Here is a 24,946-nt window from a genome sequence, read left to right as displayed (position 1 = left end):
TGTCAACATGGCAAGAACTTTCGGTTGCACCCGGGTTTGCATAACCAGGTTGACGGCGACGTTTACAGCAGACAGGTCACACAACAGACATGTCTGGGAGTGGGAGACCCGGTGTGACCATGACCATTGAAGACCTTCACATCCGTGGACTTCATCTCCGAAATCGCGCCATTCCCTGTGTTTGATTCAGATATCACAGTTGTGTTTTGGACTTTTAAGTTTACAGTGTTTCGGCGTCTGTTTTCAGCCTGTCAACGTTTTGATAACAGGTAGGTATGGGGCCAAATCCAATTTTCAAGTGTATGCTTTCTTTCTATACAACGCAACTTCTTCGCCCATTATATGTAGACGTTAATGTTAAGTTCAACTAAAGACCCGTGAAGAGTCTGGGGTGGAATAGTTCTTCAGCATAATATTTGCACTATATTGCTGTAAGCTGTAAATAATCCAGCCTCCCCGTGTACGTAACTTACATATATTTATGTATGACCAGAACAGCAAATAAGGTTCTGGTAGATAGGTACCTTGGAGATTTAACGTGCGCCGTAAAAGGCGACTATGCTTGTCATAAAAGGCGACTAACAGGATCGGGTGGTCAGGCTCGCTGACTTGGTTGATACATGTCATCGATCCCAATTGCGTGGATCGATGCTCATGATGTCAGTCACTGGATTGTCTGGTCCAGACTCGATTATTTTACAGACCGCCGTCAAATAGCTGGAATATTGCTGAGTGCGGCGTTAAACAACAAACAAAGAAACTGATAAGTCAAAAGTCCTCTTGACTTTCGAAAATGTGTCGCGTTGACCGTTTTCCGAGACGGCGCACTGCCAATATCAGACCATAAGACCGGTGTCCTAACGATACATCATCCTAAATGATATGCCATCAAATTAATGGAGTTGAATTATTGTTATTAAAAGAAGCAGCCAAATAATGTGTAGTAAGGCGCTCTTCCACTGTCGAGACAAAGGTAGGGCTTAAGATAGAGGAACATCATCAAGTTACCTCTAAAATACACAATGAATATTTCAGCAACGAGCGGTACGTTTCTTGTACTTACAGGGAGATTTCGGCTCAAACTTGTTGCCACACGGGGTTTTGATCATGTCAAACAGCTGACACGTGGCGCTGCTCTCATCATACAGGTGCATGTACTGGCACTCCGACTGGTAGGGCTTCAACCCGAAGTGGTGGTACCTCGTACTGCAGTCGTAATAACGAGCGCAGTTCCTTGGGTCCCCGAACTTGGCAGAGGGGTTCATCCGGCAGTAGGTGCTGATTGATTCTGGAATTGAAAGTATGATTAAGATTTCAATTTTTTGTTGTTGCTTTTATTGAGGTATAAACGTAAAAAAGCAATTTACACAACGGCTTTACGCAAAATGTGCACAGCGTTTTTACCTTCATACTGCCATAATCGAAAGAATAATTTATACTGAAGTCAATTCGTATTGATAAGTAAAAACAAGCAACTGAACCCTTTCCATATTCAACAATAATAACTTCACAGACTGCTTATTTAACCAGTAAGACTAGAAACGAAATTAAAAGAAATCTGTGACATCGTTCTGCGCAATAATGCAACACAAGGCCCTCCCATTCTATCATCAGCCAATCAGGAAACAGTAGTCCGCAAGAGGGCGTGGCCTAATTTGATTTTCGGCTTACGGAAGCAGAGAGACAAATAGACTTGCTCGATTAGCCATTCAAACAGCAAATCCTCTTGATTAACGAAAATAATGATATGCTTGAAGGGGAAAGACATCAATCGTCCTGATAAACGGATCCAAACTACCGAGAGTCAACGTGAGCCTCAATCCTAATCTTCTCGGAGTAAACATAACCATTTTATTCAACTTCGATTTCGCTAAATTTTCTATGTACGAGATAGTAAAGCCAACACGGGAATTCGTCCGCGCACGATGATATATGATCGCAAATGTCATATGTTTGTGCATGCTCTAGAACGACCAGAACCGCGAAGGTCTTCAGCAACCCACGCTTGCCGTAAAAGGAGACTATGCTTGTGGTAAGAGGCGACTAACGGGATCGGGTGGTCAGGCTCGCTGACTTGGTTGATGCATGTCATCGATCCCAATTGCGTGGATCGATGCTCATAATGTCAATGACTGGAGTGTCTGGTCCAGACTTGATAACTTACTGACCGCCGTCTTACAGCTGGAATATTGCTGAGTGCTGTGTTAAACAACAAACAAACAAACAAACAAACAAAGTAGGACCATGTGTATAAGCCCGAAGTACACAGGTATAACGATAGTCGCAGCGTGATTTCGTGGATGCATACCAGCGGGTCATGACCTTAATATGTTTATAATTATAACGACTGTCCGCTAATTTCCTGACCGACAGCTGAGTACCACCATGCAAATTGCCCACGGCGACGTCCGCCGTCATGTAACAACGTCACGGTGGCGACGTAAAGGCGTCAAGTGCCCGTATGTAGATTCCCCTGGATTGACAAGATGGAGTAGACGGCACTGACATCCACACGATATTCACGAAAAATCCTCGTTAGCCGTGTGTCACATCTACAGTTTAAACTGACTTAACTAGAAATAATTTTCAAACTGTATCTGTTGATGATTTCACGAACTAGCGGAATAAAGAATAAGTTAGCCAAATGGCTATTGCCAAGGAATAGTTTTGAAATATGTAACATTAAATATTTATAAAAATTATCTGTCTATCAATGTGAGTATGTATAACAAAACGAAATTTGTTTCGTCAGGAGAATACAACATTGTTAATCTATTTTTAATTTAAAAGAAAATGCTAAATTTTAAGGGAAAATAAAGTAAACGCTGTTTCCAAGTGTACTTAACAACTACTGCCGCGCCATATCGTTAAAGGCGGTGATATCGTGGCATTTAATTGGTAAACCAAGCAATTAATGTTGGGTTTATGTCTCCAAACATCTAAGTATATTAGGCCTCGCCCAATAACGGACTTCTTTCGAGACGTGCTTGGCATGCCCTGCGTCTAGCATGTGATGCCACAGACTCCAGTTATAAACACAATGAATGATAGTTTACACGCAACAGGCGCAAATTGTATTTTTCTTTGCCAGATTTACAGCGCCCGTCGTCTGTCCAGGCTTTGTAATGGCAGATAAAAGTAACACCTTCGGCGATTGTCATTTAGGGAATGATCTTGACGAAGATCTGGAGAAATTGGCCAGCGCCAGGAATTGATAGATTGATTGTTGTTTTACACCGCACTCAGCAATATTCCAGCTATATGACGGCGGTCTGTGAATAATCGAGTCTGGACTAGACAATCCAGTGATTGACATCATGGGCATCGAGCCACGCAATTGGGATCAATGACATGAATCGACCAAGTCAGTGAGCCTGGCCACCCGATCCCGTTAGTCGCCTCTTACGACAAGCATAGTCGCCTTTTACGGCAAGCATGGTTGCTGAAGACCTATTCTAACCCGGAATCTTCACGGGTCCAATCATACGTTTGCCTGGCCCAGACTCGATTATTTACAGGCCGCGGTGATGCGCTAAGATCTTGCTGACTGTATACAGTACTAGCTGACATGAAGAAGTAGACAAAATATTATACCTCAGCATGGTGTGCTTTGTAATAACGAAAATGTTCTTTCGTTTGAAATAGCCATCAAGTTCGTGTTTTAAGAGTTGTATTGCTGTTTGACCCAATGACACCCAAACAAGTCACAGTTTGTAGTAACTTCATTTTGGAATAATATATGCGACACAATTCCATAACCACGAAATCTCGTAAAAACAGGGGTCCATTGAATGTATGTATTGAATCATACGCATGTGTTCATGAATCACTATCAAATTGTTATGACACCAATTGTACGCGAAAAGGAGAAAGGATGAATTTGATATAGATTATCTCACCGAGAGTCTTTTGATATCCAATATATCAACATGAGTTGATAAAAGTTTAAAAGTTTCCGTTCCTTGCTTACTGTATCAATACTTACTTTGATAGTTCGATGTGCAGTTCTTTTCAATCGGATCAAAAACCTCTTCTGAAAATTTACACATTAAATTTGACAAAATTTTCCCTCCTTTACAGAGGATGTGTTCAGGTGAGTAGATAGTTCCGGGTTTGGGTGCATAGCCATCTTGTACACACTGACTGGACACAGAGACACACTCTGTCTTGTAATCACCTGGAAACAGGACAAAAGCAGGTTACCTGGGCATCGGAAATACAGACCTGGTTTGACAGTGGCATTTAGGCGTGAAGTTCATAGATAATAAATAAGGAAAGTTGCAATAAATTCTTGCTTGTCATGAACATAGCACTAAATGAGTGAGAGATTGGGTGAGTTGGGTTTCACGCTGCTTTTAACAGTATTCCAGTGATATCACGGCGTGTCAGCTTAATGTGGGAGGAAAGCCCGAAGTGATGCAGGTCTCAGACAGTTTACCACTTCTGTGAAACCCACGAGCACGGGTATGGGGCTGACAAACCTAGAAACATAATCCGGGCGAACCGGGATTCGAACCCACAATCATAGGTCTCAGGCGAGCCCCAAAGATGCAACTCTGCACAGCGAATTTAACCGAATCGCGGCGCCTTAGACGACTGGGCCACCCATGCACCCAGCACTAAAGGGTAGGATTTAATATGATTCAGTGAACTTCTTAAATGACGATATGGGTAATGCCCAACATCAAATCCAACCAGCGTTGTAGAAATACTACCAGTGCAGAACATGAATGACAACATCAGAAATGGGCTTCACACGTTGTACGTATGTCGGGGGTCGAACCCGGGTCTTTGTCATGACGAGCGAACGCTTGTACAACTAGACTACCTCACCGCCCTTTGAGTCCAGTGTGTGTTCAGATGTTTTAACAATACATGTGGGGAGAATTCATGTTTAATAAAGCGAGTTTATTGAAAAACGATTCTGTTTATTCAAGGAGAACATTTTAAATACGAAACCATGAATTATTTTATGACCAAAACGTTCCACGGTTAACCGAATCAGGTTTCAGGAAAAACTGATCCAGTTTCAGCGAGAATGTGCTAATGCATGTTCCTACTGCCTACGAAAAATGTACTTTGTATTTATAAGAAAAACTGTAAGCCCGTGAGATATAATATATCTTTCTCTGTAACGCCAAGGTTGTTTCTCACTGACATTTTGTCTATTCCGGACATGTTCAAAATATTAATGCCTTAACATAGGATGGTCTTTAATCGACGTCTATACGCAGCGCACGTACTCCACAAACAGGCGTTGGCAGTTGAAGTCATCATAATGACACATGCCTTTGATAATACTGATTTATTAACGAAACACAAGTGATAATTAACATAGTGTGTACTATCACACGATTGAACACTTTTAACACAAGGCTACGCTGTTTTCGCATTTTTCTTTTGTAAAAAACACCATAATGTCATTCGTAGATTATTTTGTATTTTATTTTCGAATATCTAAATCCAGTGAAATTGCATATATTTAAAACTAATTTGTTTGAAATTGTTTGTGAAAATAAGCATCTAAAAATTGATTGATTTTTTTTATCATTTGGTATTCAGTTCCTTATTTCAGAGAAAACAATTGTATGTGTGGAAGCAGTGTCCACAAATAAAAGCTACAAAATTCTTTCCATAATTATGAAGGATCCGTGCTCAAAGCAGAGTTCTTTACACGATTCAATCTATATAATAAGCATGCGTTATCGTGCTATCAAATAACGATGCTACCAGGTGCGCGTAAAAAGCTGAACGTGTCCTGCCTTACTAGTGAAACCCGCCTCAAACATATGCAAAGAATAAAGGTTTCAGGTCTGCTCAAGAAAAAATGGTAGGTCCTTTGCTATCAATGAACTGCCCCAAACAACCATCCCTAAGCTAGTATCAATGAAGCTAAACTGAAAATCCATACCCCTTTTCCTACGTTTATCGTATTTATCGTATCAACTAATCCTTACGACCCGGGAAGACCCGGGTTAGAATTGGTGTTTGACAACCCATGCTTGTCGTAAGATGCGACTCACGTAATTGGTGTGATCAGACTCGCTGTCTTTTGATGCATGTATCCCAATTGCGTGGATCGATGCTCATAATGTCAATCACTGGATTGTCTGATCCAGATTCGATTATTTATAGACCGCCGTCATATAGCTGGGATATGTTGATGCATGTCATCGTATCCTAATAATATTGCGTAGATCGATAGTCATGATGCCAAACACCGGATTGTCTATTCCAGACTTGACTATTTAGAAACCGGCGTCAAAACGCTGGAATATTGCTAAGTGTGGCTTTGAAAACGAACAAACAAATAAACAAACATGTGGAGGACATTACCAAGGACAAACATTATGTCCGATACACTTCATTATATTGACTTGTCCCCACGTTCCCGTGTTTGTTCGGGTGAACGCTTGACTTGTCTTTGCATGTGTTTGTGACGGACGCCACCGGTAGGACAGAATATGCTCACTTTTTGCAAACAACAACCTATGGAAGCCCGTCAGCGTCATATACGTACACTTGTTGGCCGGGGGATTGATGCACGCCACCTCGTTACTCCGCTGGTTTTCCCTGCACACTGCCAATTCAGGGTCAAACAGAGTAGGATAGGAACATTCGTTCTCGTAGATCTTCAGTCCATATCTTTTGTCTGGTGTTTTCCGTGAACAGTCGTAAAACATCGCGCAGCTGTCCGGATGCGGGAACCGTAAGTGGCTATAGATGGGGCAGTATTTTTGTGCCACTTCTGAAAGTAACAGAATATGATCACAAACAACAATCTTAATAACAAAAACAACAATTTCTAAAGCAATAATACATAATAAAACGCTTATAGCCTTTTGATTGTAGACAGAATGACAGATTGTTTGGTTTCAGATTGAATGAAACTGAACATGGTGTATTCGACGAGTACTGAATATACTAGTACACATTTTGACTCTTTTATTACCCGTGATGAAGATCTGGGTCAGAGCAACACATGCTTTCCGTAAAGGCGACTATGCTTGTCGTAAGAGGCGACTAACGGGATCGGGTGGTCAGGCTCGCTGACTTGCTTGATGCATGTCATCGATCCTAATTGCGTGGATCGATGCTGATGATATAAATCACTGGATTGTCTGGTCCAGACTCGATTATTTACAGACCACCGTCATACAGCCGGAATATTGCTGTCAGAAGAGGCGACATAATGGATGGGACTGGTGCCAGTTGATGGTTTTCCTGGTGATATCTTGATTATGTACGTGCAGCTGCCATATAAGTGGAATATTGCTTAGTGCGGCGTTAAACAACAAACAAGCTTGAATATTCGGAGCTCGTTCAGATTTAAGGTGTTGAGACAAAAAGGAAGAATTACAATCTTATCAACAAATGTAAGGACATGTAGTGAGTACAAACTAGGTGCCAGATATAACATAAATAGCATTAACCCTTAAATTGTGTGGGAGAAGGATACTAGTCTCCTACGACCATTTAGATAATTTAAACCCATGATACTTTAAGTTTTCATTCTGTCAGTATTTAATTCTGATCTTTTAACGATAGCTTTTTTTCTTTTACAACTTTCGAAATAATTCGTTCCAATCTTGTATATCTTTGCGTTATTTTTTTTGGTATATAAACCATCATATGTTGTGAATGTTTATTTAGTAAACCATTTGTCCTCTAGCAACCAGTATTTTTCTTTCAGTTTGGCATCCGCCCTGAGACAGTTGCTATGTTCCACTGACATCTATAATTGACATCACCCATCTCTCGGCCACGTAAGCTGGTCAGTTGTACTTCTTACAATCAAGCCAACGGCTATCGCTGTTTAAGAACTAAAAACTTTAAAAAATTGGTAAGATGATTTTGAATGATAAATATCATGTCATGATGACCCATGTGTCTTATGATAAAACATATATCAACACACGTCGATAAAAGTTTAAAACTCCTCGGTAAGCCTTTATATACTTATGGTGATATATTTAAAAGGTTCAAGAGTGAGATCATGTACAAGACAGATACAAGCTATTTGTACAAAATGATACAATGCGAGTACAAGTTTAGTTCAAAAGTGAGGGAGTGAGTTTGGCTTGGCCGCTTTTAACAGTATTCCAGTTATATTGCGGCGTGTCAGCTTAATGTGGGAGGAAAGTCGTTCAAAAGAGGTGGAAAGTTAGTACAAGGCAAGTTTTAAATGGAATCACAATAAGTGTTTATACATGTATTTATTTTATACATGGAACAAAAATAACTTACTGCCCATGTTCATACACGATGGGGAAACTCGGAGGCAGTTCTGGGATGTTGCGTCAAATCTCAGTGATGAGGGACAGTTGAGCCAGACGCCGTAGGTCGTCATGCCCTGGGTGTAGCAGTGGAGGTACCCCGTGCAGTCCCAGGGCACCTGAGTCAGACCTGATGACCTCTTGCAGAACAGGTTGACCAACCAGCGGGGAGCATGGCCATTCCTCAGCGTCTCCCCAACCGCCAGCAACATCAGCATCAGCAGGAACAACAACGACCACCTCGGTGACATCATCATGTCACATTGATTCCTGGATTAGGGAATAAACGACATGCTAAATCATGCATAAGTGAATACGCCACATGCTTGTTAGTAAATGAACGATATGCCACACATTGAATCCTGTGTGAACGACATCTGACATAATAGTTCATACATAAGCGTTTGTTTGTTTGTTTAACACCGCACTCAGCAATATCCCAGGTAAATGACAGCGGTCTGTAAAAAATCGAATCTGGATCTGACAGTCCAGTAATTGACATTATGAGCATCGATCTACTCAACTGGGATACATGCATCAACAAAACAGCGAGCTTGACCACCTGATCCCGTTAGGCGCCTCTTACGACGGGCATGGGTTGCTGAAGACTTATTCTAACCTGGCTCTTCACGGGTCTCTGCATAAGTGCATAAGCGATAATTATGTCAGTAAATGAACGACATGGTACACATCAAATACTGACTGAACGACATTTCACATCATAAATCCTGCATCAGTGAATAACTGGCATGTCACATTGTCTCTACATTCTGGTGAGTTAATTATAGATTAGACATATAAGTTGCTGCATCAGTGAATAAACGACATGTCACATATATATTCGTACATTAATGAATGGACATGTCATAAACTAACTCCATTATTTCCCAATAAATGTCCCATGTTAATCAAGAGAGTTAACGAACGACATCAGACATAAAACTTACTAAATTAGTGAATAAACGACATGTCTCATGTTAACTTTTGTATTAATGAGTGAACGAAATGTCACATTTTAAAACCGTCATGGGCGAATAAAATAGATCAGACCTATTAATTCCTGCATGACTGAATACTAAATTAGTGAATACACGACTTGTCACATATAAATTCCTTCATGAGTCAAAGAACGACCTGAAACATGCAAATGTATGTATCCAGAATATATCCAATTTCTTGCTCTCCATAAAATGTCCAATAATATAATAGAATACTTAGAATACAGGCTACAGTATGTTGATTATATCATTGCTGTCCCAACCTCTGTATTATACCCTGAGTTTTTCGAATCCTTTCCTGCCTCGTTGGATGTCAGTAATTGTCAATCTGAATGGTTCACCCGACTTTAACATGCTTGCAAGATTGATGGTCCAGGCAGGTCAAACATTTCACATGCTTAACATCAGAATAATTCATTTCATGATACACCCTCAAGGAATTATTTCCAGGCGGAAACATCAACGCGACATATATTTATTGGAGTTGCAGATTGTATATAGAGATTATTATACAAGCATGTGTGTCATACTGATTTTACGAAACGAGTGTCAATTTTATTTTGTATTTCCCCACCCAGAGGTTTCTTAAAATCAATGTAACATACGTGCGAGTATAATAATTTCTTTATTACCCATTTTTCTTTTTAGCTCCCCTTTACAAAAATGCACTGGTCAAGACTGCCGTCTTAGAACACCACTTGTCGAAAGACGTCTACAATCTTCAGTTATGACGTCGTTTCTTGTGTGACATCATTCCGACCTTACGTCTTCAAGGATTCGAAGGACGTCAACAATGCTAGCCTCATGACGTAAGCAATACACTGATGCGCGAGATGTGATATTTGAACTAATGCACATACGAATTTTATGAACTCGGTTATTTCTAACTTTATGGGTAATAAATGTCAGTAACTAGTTCCTTTAAAGTTATATATTGCCCTTGGGATAAGTGCAACAAACGCAGTCCCCAGAACTACAGGTGTCGGATCACGGAAAGTGCTGGTTCAACAGAATCTACCATTCATAAAGATGGTTGAGTTGGTTTTAACTTCGCTTCGAACAGTATGTCAGTCACGCAGATCTAGAATACTTACCTCTGTACTGGAACTCACGATCAAATGCATGGTGAGTGAGTGAGTGAGTGAGTATGGTTTTACGCCGCGTTTAGCAATTTTTCAACATTGAACCCATTTCGGGAATCGGACCCGGGTCTTCGGCGTGACGAGCGAACGCTTTTACCAGACTACCCGACCCGACCCCCCCCCCCCCCCCCCCCCCCCTCTCTCTCTCTCCCCTCCCCCCCAAAAAAACCTCCCCCTCCCCCTCCCACCCCCCTCAAATGCATGGTGCTGACAAACCTTAGAACCTAACAAGGGCGAATCTGGGATTCGAACCCACGTTCAAAGGACCCTGGAACGCAAATCTGCATTCCCAATTACGGTGATTCCAAACTGCTCCGTCATTTTTTATAAAATCTCGTGTCACGCGTCACGTGTGTTCATTGGTCTCTAACGCTTATTTCAACAGTATTCCAGTTGTATATCAGGGCTTGTCAACTTAATGTGGGAGAAAAGCCCTTTACGGTAGTCGAAAAGCGGGGCTGACAGTGAGCTATCACAACATCTACGACAATATTTCTGCTGAACCTGAATTTAGAACCTATCAACAGTTCTCTCAACAATATTGATTTTGATATATTTCCTTTCAATTCCGTGGATTGATCTTCACAACCCATGCTTGGCGTCAGCCGCGACTAACGGGATCGGGTGGTTCGCCTCGCTGAATTGGTTGATGCATGTCATGGTACCCAAATTGCGTGGCTAGATACGTAGATGGATTGTCTGATCCATTATTTACATACCACCGTCATACAGCTGTTATATTTCTGAGGGCGGCGTTATACAACAAACAATAATTCATTTCATTAAAATGTCGTGCTATTCTTCATAAAGCACAAACAGGAAGCAAGTATAGATTGATGTGTCATGATGACGCAGTGGTTCTCTGTCGGTTCTCTATCCCAAATGTTGAATATTGAAGTATCACGGATGAATAATGAAAATGTACTAAGCACGCCAGGTAAACGTTGAAAATGGCAATATGTAAATTAGAAGCTAATCCCGTGGACATTTATGGGAAGGCCCTGACTGTATACCGCTTGTCGGGAGGGCGGCGACAGATAGCATTTGAAAAGGGGCGTACGTGTAAATGCGGATGTAACATTCAGCTATATATAGGGTCGGTATTCATCTGTCAAGACAGTCAACAAAATGTCAGCGAGTAACTGGAAATACCTAAATATATTACACGTTAATGTACATATCTTACCCTATATACAAATTCTATAACATGTGCAAACGAAATGAGTTTTTCCCTGGTAAAGGAAATGTATTGGGTTTTTTCTGCCAGGATATATATCTGTACATGCAAGGTAAGTGTTTTATATCTGCTAGGGTACATGTAAGGTACGTGTTATAATCGATAATATCCAGGTTTGACATGAACCAATTATATACAAGCACTATGTAAACGCAAACATAAAAAAATCATCAATGATCTCATAAAAGTAGACGTCACATTATTTGCTTTTAAATAAATTACAGATAAATATATATTCCATAAAATCAAATTTCTTAGAATACGCAGGTCTTATTAATTCCATAGAAACATATATGGATTCCAAATATGTATCGTTAGACAGAACCATTAAACAACCATTCATTCCAAGTAATTTAGAAATTCTATATAAAGAAGAAAAGGGATGCAGACTAGTCTATGCCACATTATTTAACGAATATGCATTAAGAGAAAAAATACGGAGTCAATTAAAATCGGAAAATGATATTAACACAGAAATACCGGAAGACATTTGGAGGACTTACAACTACGTACAGCCACTTAGAACAACAAACAACACGAAGCGAAGATGCTTCCAATACCGTATTATTCACAGCATTCTTACAACAAATAAGATTTTTACAAATATAAATTCATAACTTTCTCACTTTTTTTCACAACAGAAACTGAAAATCTCCCCCATTTACTATTTGAATGTACAGATGTAAAAATGTTGTGGCAGCACCTGGTTCAATTGATAGAGAATAGAACTGGTACTATACTGAATATAGATAAAAATCACATTATTTTTGGATTTAAAGAGAAACATTATGACGTCTTGAATTTAATTTATATTGCAACAAAGCATATATATACTTTAAAAAATGTTCACATTCTCTCCAAAATATTACCGAACTGAAAATATATGTCTCATACACGAAATGTGAATACGAGAAATTATGCCAGGGTCGTTATGCCACAACCTTTGCATAACCATACCGTACTGACAAATTTGCCTATCCTACATGTATTTGGTCACAATAAATTAACTTCATATACTCATATTGACCAACATAATGTCCTACCTGATTCAAATAAAAAAGAAATGAAGTGATTAAAAAAGTGCTATAAATCTGCCTGGGCACATGTAAGGTAAGTGTTATACATCCGCCAAGGTACATTTTTTTTATCTGACAGGGCACTTGTAAGGTAAGATCTGCCAGGGTACATGTAAGGTAACATCTGCCAGGGTACATGTAAGGTAAGATCTGAAGGGTACATGTAAGGTAAGATCTGCCAGGGTACATGTAAGGTAAGATCTGCCAGGGTACATGTAAGGTCAGATCTGCCAGGGTACATGTAAGGTAAGATCTGCCAGGGTACATGTAAGGTAAGATCTGCCAGGTACATGTAAGGTCAGATCTGCCAGGGTACATGTAAGGTAAGATCTGCCAGGGTACATGTAAGGTAAGATCTGCCAGGGTACATGTAAGGTAAGATCTGCCTGGGTACATGTAAGGTCAGATCTGCAGGGTACATGTAAGGTCAGATCTGCCAGGGTACATGTAAGGTAAGATCTGCCAGGGTACATGTAAGGTAAGATCTGCCAGGGTACATGTAAGGTTAGATCTGCCAGGGCACATGTAAGGTAAGATCTGCCAGGTACATGTAAGGTAAGATCTGCCAGGTACATGTAAGGTAAGATCTGCCAGGGTACATGTAAGGTACGATCTGACAGGTACATGTAAGGTAAGATCTGCCAGGGTACATGTAAGGTAGGATCTGCCAGGGTACATGTAAGGTAAGATCTGCCAGGGTACATGTAAGGTAAGATCTGCCAGGGTACATGTAAGGTAGGATCTGCAGGGTACATGTAAGGTAAGATCTACCAGGGTACATGTAAGGTAAGATCTACCAGGGTACATGTAAGGTAAGATCTGCCAGGGTACATGTAAGGTAAGATCTGCAGGGTACATGTAAGGTGAAGATTATTCGTCTGCCAGGGTACATACTTATAAGATAAGGGTTTTCATCTGCCAGGGTACATGTAAGGTAAGATCTGCCAGGGTACATGTAAGGTAAGATCTACCAGGTACATGTAAGGTAAGATCTGCCAGGTACATGTAAGGTAAGATCTGCCAGGTACATGTAAGGTAAGATCTGCCAGGGTACATGTAAGGTAAGATCTACCAGGGTACATGTAAGGTAAGATCTGCCAGGGTACATGTAAAGTAAGATCTGCCTGGGTACATGTAAGGTCAGATCTGCAGGGTACATGTAAGGTCAGATCTGCCAGGGTACATGTAAGGTAAGATCTGCCAGGGTACATGTAAGGTAAGATCTGCCAGGGTACATGTAAGGTTAGATCTGCCAGGGCACATGTAAGGTAAGATCTGCCAGGTACATGTAAGGTAAGATCTGCCAGGTATATGTAAGGTAAGATCTGCCAGGGTACATGTAAGGTACGATCTGACAGGTACATGTAAGGTAAGATCTGCCAGGGTACATGTAAGGTAGGATCTGCCAGGGTACATGTAAGGTAAGATCTGCAGGGTACATGTAAGGTGAAGATTATTCGTCTGCCAGGGTACATACTTATAAGATAAGGGTTTTCATCTGCCAGGGTACATGTAAGGTAAGATCTGCCAGGGTACATGTAAGGTAAGATCTGCCAGGTACATGTAAGGTAAGATCTGCCAGGTACATGTAAGGTAAGATCTGCCAGGGTACATGTAAGGTAACATCTGACAGGTACATGTAAGGTAAGATCTGCCAGGGTACACATGTAAGGTAGGATCTGCCAGGGTACATGTAAGGTAAGATCTGCCAGGGTACATGTAAGGTAAGATCTGCCAGGGTACATGTAAGGTAAGATCTGCCAGGGTACATGTAAGGTAAGATCTGCAGGGTACATGTAAGGTAAGATCTACCAGGGTACATGTAAGGTAAGATCTACCAGGGTACATGTAAGGTAAGATCTGCCAGGGTACATGTAAGGTAAGATCTGCCAGGGTACATGTAAGGTGAAGATTATTCGTCTGCCAGGGTACATACTTATAAGATAAGGGTTTTCATCTGCCAGGGTACATGTAAGGTAAGATCTGCCAGGGTACATGTAAGGTAAGATCTACCAGGTACATGTAAGGTAAGATCTGCCAGGTACATGTAAGGTAAGATCTGCCAGGTACATGTAAGGTAAGATCTGCCAGGGTACATGTAAGGTAAGATCTGCCAGGGTACATGTAAGGTAAGATCTACCAGGGTACATGCAAGGTAAGATCTACCAGGGTACATGTAAGGTAAGATCTGCCAGGGTACATGTAAGGTAAGATCTGCAGGGTACATGTAAGGTGAAGATTATTTGTCTGCCAGGGTATATACTTATAAGATAAGGGTTTTCATCTGCCAGGGTACATGCAAAGTAAGGATATTTCAGTCATCTCACAGCATAGACAGTTTTCGGTGGGAATAAGCACGATTGGATGAGTTTGTGAACTTTGTCGATAGTTGCAGTGACCATTTTGCAACATTATGTGATAATAAATTACACACAAATTTAGACTCTGCTGTAGAAGTTTTACAAGACCTATTTAAAAATAGTTTTATATAAATTATGGGGCATCATGAAGCACGATGACTGAATGTAAACAAACTAAACCAACATCAGCCACACTGGTTTGATGGGGAATGCGAGACACTGAAACGTACAAAATATGTCCTTCTAGACAGGGGTAGGTTTACGAATGACAGTAAACATTGTATTGATTATTTAAACGCCAAAAGCCTTTTTTAAAGAAATTTGTAAAAGAAAAAAGATTGATTATGAAAAGTCTGTCTCTGAAGAAAAGTAAAGTTTATAAATTATTTTGGAAAACAATCAAGAAATATTGCTATAGACGGTAGTTGGGATCCACATCCATCACTGCTGAAGATTGGCATGCCTACTTCAGAGAACTTTAAATCCCTAAGTAAATTCAAATCACTCATTTGATAAAGATACATATGTTCTAGGAGACCATTCTTCAATAGACTGTGATGACTGTAGAAACTGCGATAAACTGGTCAATATCAGAAGGTGAAATAATTAATGCTCTACAACATTTGAAAACTGGCCAATCACCGGGTCATGACGGGATCCCAACAGCAGCTGTGAAGAAAACCTGTTTTCTGTTTCCCTTTAATAAGCGTCTTTATAACCCTATTCTTCAGAAGGTTAATTCCCGGAATCATGGAATCGTGGACTTATTGTCCCATACATAAATCCGGCTCGAAGGATGACGCAAATAACTGCAGAGGCATTGCCATTTTAGATATAATTATAAGTAAAATATTCATATCAATTATTGAATCTCGCATAAACTTGAGGGTTTCCATCCATCCAACAGACACAGTCAGAATGCCAAGCAGCTTTTAGAGAAGATTAATCGCATATTTATTTATGTTCACTGACACATAAATATATCAGAATGAAGCGTGGGCATTATTACTGTATTTTTGTTGACTTAAAAAAAGCATTTGACACCGTTTCTCGGTAAAGGTATACATAGTAAGACAACTATGCTGCTAAGAAGTCTTAAAAGCATCTGTAAAATGTAGTAAAAATATTATGATTGATGTATCCAATACAAGTGCAGGTGTACGACAGGGATGTATACTATCACCACTTCTTTATAACTAGTATATTGTACATTGATATCGATGAACGTGATTTATGGGAATGACATCGTGAACACTGATTGTAGTGCTATGTTTCTAGACGAAGCTGTACAGGCATTATCGATTTTACTATTTTCGGATGATGTTTTACATTATTTACAGAAAAAGATAGATGTTCTATATAAATAAGGTGCTAAGTGGGGAATATCTGTAAATACTTGCAAAACTAAAGTTTTCAAGAAAGGTGGTAAGATGTCTAAACATGAGAAATGGTTCTTCGGTCCAAAAAGAGGAGAAGTAGTTTCATACTACAAATATCGTGGCTTAACAATTCCATGTCGAAATTTGTTTACAAAAGCACGTAAAGTACTTTAAAGGCAAGCAGATAAAGCAATGCATTCAGCTGAGCACTACATTAGTAAATTTAGAAATATACCTGTTGAATCGCTGTTTAGGATATTTGATGGTAAACGACTACCAATACTGATGTACGGCTCGGACTTTCAGGATATAAGCTGTGCCTCAGCTGTTAGAGAAATTCTGTTTTCGGATGGATTTGCATATGCGTGGATAACCCAGGATGTGGGAAATAAAATTATGTTGTTAAAAATGTTAAACATTGATGTAAAGATATGTATTGTCAAGGCTGGCCAGCTGATATCAGATGTTCAAAATCGCTACATGACACATTCTACTCAGACTTACAGTTTTTTGGAAATAAGATGCCACATAAACGAAATATATCTGTCTGTCTGTCTGTCTGTCTGACTCTCTGTCTGTCTGTCTGTCTGTCTGTCTGTCTGTCGGCCTGTCTGTCTGTCTGTCTGTCTGTCTGTCTGTCGGCCTGTCTGTCTGTCTGTCTGTCTGTCGGCCTGCCTGTCTGTCTGTCTGTCTGTCCGTCCGTCTGTCCGTCTGTCCGTCTGTCTGACTGTCTGACTGTCTGTCTGTCGGCCTGTCTGTCTGTCTGTCTGTCGGCCTGTCTGTCTGTCTGTCTGTCTGTCTGTCTGTCTGTCTGTCTGTCTGTCTGTCGGCCTGTCTGTCTGTCTGTCTGTCTTTAGCCAAGCAGGGTACGTAGAAGTGTTATTAGGTTCGCAGGTCATCACAGTGCTAACACGGCATTTCGAAACACATTGCTTTCCGGTGTCTTCACTTCACTTCACTACCTATTACATTTCGCCCACGTGGAGCTTATATAAAGAAACGGGTATCAAAGCATACAGTAAAGTACGGTTAAAACGAACTCAAAGGGACTACTAATTTTAGTTCGTTATAACCGTAGTTCGTTATAAGCATATATACAGTATAACAACAGCAAATAGTCGGGACCAAAAAGGTAAGTTCGTTATATCCGTCAGTTCGTTATAAGCGTAGTTTACTGTACATTGTTATCATCTCCTGCTACTTGCATTGTGTTGTAAAACTTATGTTCTTACATTTAGACTAAAAATACTTGCATGCGATATGTGTAAGGTTTTATCCATACACTCTGACTATGAGCAACAGTGTACGTTTATGAACTCAACTGATAATTATGCCTTTCGCTTCAATAATAGGTGTGTGTTTGGGAAGATTCTGAGCTTTTCTTGCAAAACATCTTCAGGCAAGTTCAATCTGTTTGCAATCTTTTGATGCAAGTTTCCCCCAGAAATCGCTGCCATACACTCCATATGTTAATGTCGCAAATACGAGCCCCAGGGATATGTTAACCACAGCTCGTTGTTAATGTGTATAAACTGTCTAAGGCTTTCATATGTTAAGTTTGTCCTCGCAGCGATCATGGCCTTTTTGGAGGTGTAGCCCGTACGCAACAATGGACAGTGGTAGGTGGAACAATACATACATTGTCAGGACGACACCATGTGTGGGTGTGTCACATCATATTGGATCTTCCATTGGTTGTGATAATTTTATATTAAGGGCCGTACATTTAACATTCTGGGAGCCTGGATTTTGTCACAGACAGCATATTTTTCCAAACGCAAGTTGGACTCCCAACATTTGTTCACAACACATTTACCTTAGGTCACCTGAAATGTCCAGCTAATAATATGTTTTAGTAAAGTCTAAACAATTGGAATAACAGTGTAGATATGAAATGGCCCATATCCTAGACGACAGAAACTCGCTCTAAAATGAATCGCTATTACGGCGCAAGACAGCATGGAGTAATAAACTGTATGCAAGATTCGACTGCATGGAGTTTTAAGATGTATGGTGAGTAAAGCTGCTTGGAGTTCTAAGATGTATGCAGGGTAAGACTGCATGGAGTTATAACATGTATGCAGGGTAAGACTGCATGGAGTTATAACATGTATGCAGAGTAAGACTGCATAGAGTTATAACATGTATGCAGAGTAAGACTGCATAGAGTTATAACATGTATGCAGAGTAAAACTGCATAGAGTTATAACATGTATGCAGAGTAAGACTGCATGGAGTTATAACATGTATGCAGAGTAAGACTGCATAGAGGTATAACATGTATGCAGGGTAAGACTGCATGGAGTTATAACATGTATGCAGGGTAAGACTGCATGGAGTTATAACATGTATGCAGGGTAAGACTGCATAGTGTTATAACATGTATGCAGGGTAAGACTGCATGGAGTTATAACATGTATGCAGGGTAAAACTGCATAGAGTTCTAAGATGTATGCAGGGTAAAACTGCATAGAGTTATAACATGTAAGCAGGGTAAGACTGCATGGAGTTATAACATGTATGCAGAGTAAGACTGCATAGAGTTATAACATGTATGCAGGGTAAGACCGCATGGAGTTATAACATGTATGCAGGGTAAGACTGCATGGAGTTATAACATGTATGCAGGGTAAGACTGCATGGAGTTATAACATGTATGCAGGGTAAGACTGCATGGAGTTATAACATGTATGCAGAGTAAGACTGCATGGAGTTATAACATGTATGCAGGGTAAGACTGCATGGGGTTATAACATGTATGCAGGGTAAGACTGCATGGAGTTATAACATGCATGGAGGGTAAGACTGCATGGAGTTATAACATGTATGCAGGGTAAAACTGCATAGAGTTCTAAGATGTATGCAGGGTAAAACTGCATAGAGTTATAACATGTAAGCAGGGTAAGACTGCATAGAGTTATAACATGTATGCAGAGTAAGACTGCATAGAGTTATAACATGTATGCAGGGTAAAACTGCATGGAGTTATAGCATGTATGCAGGGTAAAACTGCATAGAGTTATAACATGTATGCAGGGTAAAACTGCATAGAGTTATAACATGTATGCAGGGTAAGACTGTATGGAGTTTTAAGATGTATGGAGGGTAAGACCGCATGGAGTTATAACATGTATGCAGGGTAAGACTGCATAGAGTTATAACATGTATGCAGGGTAAGACTGCATGGAGTTCTAAGATGTATGCAGGGTAAGACTGTATGGAGTTTTAAGATGTATGCAGGGTAAGACTGTATGGAGTTATAACATGTATGCAGGGTAAGACTGTATGGAGTTTTAGAAGTATGCAGGGTAAGACCGCATGGAGTTCTAAGATATATGCAGGGTAAGACTGCATGGAGTTCTAAGATGTATGCAGGGTAAGACTGTATGGAGTTTTAAGATGTATGGAGGGTAAGACTGCATGGAGTTATAACATGCATGCAGGGTAAGACTGCATGGAGTTCTAAGATGTATGCAGGGTAAGACTGTATGGAGTTCTAAGATGTATGCAGGGTAAGACTGCATGGAGTTATAACATGTATGCAGGGTAAGACTGTATGGAGTTCTAAGATGTATGCAGGGTAAGACTGGATGGAGTTATGACATGTATGCAGGGTAAGGCTGTATGGAGTTTTAAGATGTATGCAGGGTAAGACCGTATGGAGTTATAACATGTATGCAGGGTAAGACTGCATAGAGGTATAACATGTATGCAGGGTAAGACTGCATGGAGTTATAACATGTATGCAGGGTAAGACTGCATGGAGTTATAACATGTATGCAGGGTAAGACTGCATAGAGTTATAACATGTATGCAGGGTAAGACTGCATGGAGTTATAACATGTATGCAGGGTAAGACTGCATAGAGTTATAACATGTATGCAGGGTAAGTCTGCATGGAGGTATAACATGTGTGCAGGGTAAGACTGCATGGAGTTATAACATGTATGCAGGGTAAGACTGCATGGAGTTATAACATGTGTGCAGGGTAAGACTGCATGGAGTTATAACATGTGTGCAGGGTAAGACTGCATGGAGTTAAAACATGTATGCAGGGTAAGACTGCATGGAGTTATAACATGTATGCAGGGTAAAACTGCATGGGGTTATAACATGTATGCAGGGTAAGACTGAATGGAGTTATAACATGTATGCAGGGTAAGACTGAATGGAGTTATAACGTGTACACGTAATGCTGTTTATGTGTGTATCAAAGTACGTGAGTGTTGTTTATATGTGTATCCCAGTACATGTAATGTTGTTTATGTGTGTATCTAAGTACACGTAATGTTGTTTATGTATGTATATGAGAACCCTTAATGCTGTTTTTATTTGTGTATCCAAGTACAGCTAAGGTTGTTTTATAAGTCTGTAACAGCACGCGCAGGGTTGACGTATAAGTATCCTAGTACATGTAAGGTTGTTCATAAATCTGTCATTGTACGTATTAAGTTGTTTTATATCTTCACCTTACACACTAAAATGGCAGCATGAATCTAGGCCCATATACCATCATATATCTATAAACGAATTTTCAAATAGTCGTGAACAGCACAGTAGATGAGATCGAAATAGTTATACACGCTGAAAAGTATATATTCGTATCCTGGTTCAGTGTACCAAGGATACATAAATAAAGAAACCAAAACGGTAAATGTCTTACCTTCACGTTTGTAGCACAGCACGGTGAACACACGACCTAACTGGCAGAATTCATGTTTGAGAATACGGCAGAATGTACGTCTTGCCCAGTTAACAGATCCTAATGCACCGGAGGCCGTATACACGATCTGGCTGCAGGGCATGTTAAACATGTCAGTGGCCAATTGGAGTTTAACATCACATGAATACTTATATCTTGCTTTTTTCTGATGCTAACACCTTAACCTGCATGATTTAGACGACAGGTGAAATAAAACTCTGTGTGGCATTGTTTTATGAAATGATTATTACACGCACGTCATTTTTATGAATTAAAGATGTACAAGCACGACAATGCGAACTTATTCTTCTCGTGGACTTGACAATACACGTTATTGCATGATACGTATATTGCTAGGTCCTTTTGACTTCGGAGTATTGGCTTTTACTCTAGTTTATCTGGAAATACTACACTGCATATTTTTGGAACTTTGAGCCACCGAAATAATCATGTCGCGGCACGGATGGCCCAACCTGAGGCGTTGGAAAACGTTGTGCAGAGTTGCGTCCCTTAGGCGTGCCAGAAACCTGTGATCGAAGGACGTAATTACACACTGATTATGTTTCTTGGTTTGTCAGCAACATACCCATTCTTATGTATATGGTGGGGGCGAACCCTGGTTTCATCACGGATTTCGGTGATCCCTTCACATATTTTTTACCTGAATGGAATTCGTATCGTTGGATAATTAAGACTGGTTATTCTCTGGCGTTGACGTTTTTCACTAAGGTGGTAAATGCCAAAGGCCTGCATCACTTCTTGCTTTCCCCAACATCAGTCTGACGCGCTAATCATACGGGATAACCATAGTCGTTTTCCTGTCCCAACTAGACAACAAGTGGGTACAACAGGACCTACAAAATCAAGAACACACGAATCAGTGGAAATGTTTAAGTGATGACATAGGGTGTTGCAGAAAGAATGATTATGTCCCGTCTAACCGGAAGCACCCGTTATGGGTCACGGAAATAAGGGGAAGGCCACACAAAGAGTTTGAAACTAATGATGCCTCAAGTGACAATGGTATATATAAATTATATATATATATATATATAAATGAGGTAAATGTTCACTCGGTGTACATGTAATATATATATAAAAAAATGAATTAAATGTTCACTCGGTGTACATGTAATATATAAAAAAATAATAAAGTCCACGTTAGTCCATCAACTTCTTTATATCAGTTTCAGACATAGTACTTTCGTTGTCTCATATATTTATATATATCATGTACAAATAAAAGCGACAAAACCCTTTCCATATTCATAAGAAATGTCTGCCAAACACAGAGCTGATTGTACGACTCTGACTATATCATGAGCATGTGTTTATGAATCACTATGAAAAAGGTGATGATACCCTTGGAGTTCGCGAAAAGGTGAGCGTATCCTGTCCCAACGATGGCACCCGTCACAAACACATGCAAAGGCAAGTAAATTGTTCACCTTAAATAGCAGGGGAACATGTGGTACAAGTCAAAATGGGGAATTGCGTCGAACATATTTTTTGTCGCTTGATTTGTCAAATTTGGAAATGTCCTCCACATGTCTACCATAAAAAAAATAATATTTGAAAGCTTTACTGAGGCCTTTAATTTTGTAATCGTCATCTAACAACAACTGAGCAAGAGTTGTGTGGCGCTCTTTGAAATCATAGTAGTAAGAGCATGCTCGGGGGTACATCACAAGTTGTGAAATGTGGTCACCGAGGGCAGAAACTGCAGGTAATGTAGGTTGTGTTTCATGATGCATGTAACTAACGTTGGCCTGGGTGGAGCTCTAGCCTGAAATTACTTTAATCTTATTTCAGAATTGTGACATTTCTTACGATCCCCGGATGTGGGACATGCACTGTATGTTATGTTTAACAGGAACATTTGTGTGATGCAAGGTATGCGGATTCTTAATGCTATATAAAACGTATTTATGATGTTACTTATATTTACCGATGCAATGTAACAGTGCAGACAAAAGTCAGAAACAATATTTGAGTTAACTATTTGTCAAAAAAAGATAATAGATAGACGATAATATAATTATCGTGCTGTCATCTATTTATAGATTCCATGTTTAGCGAGTTCATAAATATTTTTTGATACAAAAGATTTGTGTAGAATTTTTTGAAATATGAACGACAAAACTATTTCTGCAATTGTAAGGAAAGCCTTCTGAAAGCATAGTCCATTGTGCGATTCCGACTATATCATATACCTGTGTTTATGAATCACCATGTAATACTGATAATACCAGGTGTTCGAGAACATGTGAGCGTATCCTGCCCAGCCAGTGGCACCCGCCACAAACACATGCAAAGGCCAGTCAAGTGTTCACGGGAACATAATTAAATTATGGTACATGTCAAAATAGGGAATTGCATGTGACATTATTCACTCATCCATCCAATTTGGATGACACAAATCCGGTGAAGTTCAGCAACGTCGGTCTCGGAGAGCAGCTTGACTCCTGAGAATTTCTAGGGCTTCGGTCCTGCCTCACACTGAAGCATGTACCACATGTGGTGTCTCATTAGGCATTGTTCGAAATGTGTCTCTGTTCACCCAGCTGTGAGTGGGTACCCGGTAGGATGAGATGGAAATGTGGCTGTTAACCTTCTAGCCCCTCACAGGCAGCATGGGTTGTATACTCCCCAGGGAGGTGAAAATGAAAATCGAGTTGACAGCTTATTATTATTCTAATCATTCTTAACATACAAAAGAAATGTCTCCTCAGAAGACTGAGTGTTGTGTATTTCAGACCTAAATGTAGGATAGAATTTATTTATCACGTGTGTGTATGTGTGTGTGACCATTAAGTCACATCTTACGACCAGCATAGGTTGCTTGGGACCCTCAAGTATTTTGTCCCGTTTGAATAAAGTTTAGTCTGCAAGGTGTGTATTTATGTAAATTTAATTTAAAAAGCATTAATCCTAATTTTATCGGATGTTAATCTGTCTATATGTACAGAGCCATTGGAGAAAGATCATGGTCACGGCGACATTTTGACGTTACCTCTGACGTCACTGGTGACACGATGCTGACAAAATAGTTCATGGCTGTTATAGTGTCTCTTCTTTCAAGAAACAGCAGAAACGTGATGGGGGTTTCATGCAAACGTGATCGTTGTGTTTTAACAATTCCATGCGAAATAAAAAATGAAGCGTGTTATCAACTATACATTTGAAAGTAGCGACCTTGCGTCGGACGTACTTAACTGAGATGCCGCCGAGGGAGGACAAGCATGTTCCAAATAGACAGTCTACGGATTCATTTTTCAAACTTTCTAAAACCGAACAGTTTTATCATCATAGGAGGTGTCACTGTAAATGACACGTTTACGCTTTGGAGCTTTCAAGCTGGAATGGGGATTGCTGTCAGGCTCGCCGTCTACTTGGAGTCCTGACCTCGCCGCATGTTGGAACACACCTCCCAGATTGGGTGTACGACAACAGTGCGGACACAATCGTTTGAAGACGGTTTTACGCCCGAAACACTTTTCCTAGTTTCTGCTTGACTCACGCACAAAACTTAGCGAACACACAAACACACGTACGCACACACGCAAGCACGCAGGTGTTCGCGAAAAGTTGAGCGTATCCTGCCCCACCGGTGGCACCAGTCATAAACACATGCAAAGGCAAGTCAATTGTTCACCTAAAAAAGCACGGGAACATATGGAACAAGCGTAACTAGAGAAATAGGGATCTTGCTTTAGTTGCATTGCACATCTTTACACCTGTGATAGCCATGCTGTACATTTCCAGGGTGCAAGTGT

The 24,946-nt window shown here is 40.2% G+C and overlaps 1 protein-coding gene across 1 annotated transcript in view; it reads right to left on the bottom strand.

Annotated features, from left to right (window-relative positions):
• The window catches only part of LOC139448552 (uncharacterized), a 67,712-nt gene extending 59,179 nt beyond the window's left edge, over window positions 1–8,533 (bottom strand). Inside the window, exons 1-4 of the mRNA XM_071230118.1 lie at window positions 8,248–8,533; window positions 6,521–6,748; window positions 3,986–4,177; window positions 1,064–1,288 (exon numbers count right to left, since the gene is read on the bottom strand). Coding sequence (XP_071086219.1) covers window positions 1,064–1,288; window positions 3,986–4,177; window positions 6,521–6,748; window positions 8,248–8,533 — 931 coding nt within the window. The remainder of the gene's footprint in view (window positions 1–1,063; window positions 1,289–3,985; window positions 4,178–6,520; window positions 6,749–8,247) is intronic.
• Window positions 8,534–24,946: the final 16,413 nt, after the last annotated feature.

Source organism: Haliotis cracherodii, unplaced genomic scaffold (assembly GCF_022045235.1).
Source record: "Haliotis cracherodii isolate W230 unplaced genomic scaffold, xgHalCrac1.p SCAF_7, whole genome shotgun sequence".
In the NCBI taxonomy this organism is placed as follows: Eukaryota; Metazoa; Mollusca; class Gastropoda; order Lepetellida; family Haliotidae; genus Haliotis; species Haliotis cracherodii.
The sequence above is the reverse complement of the archived record's forward strand: the minus strand, read 5'-3'. Positions and strand labels throughout refer to the sequence as shown.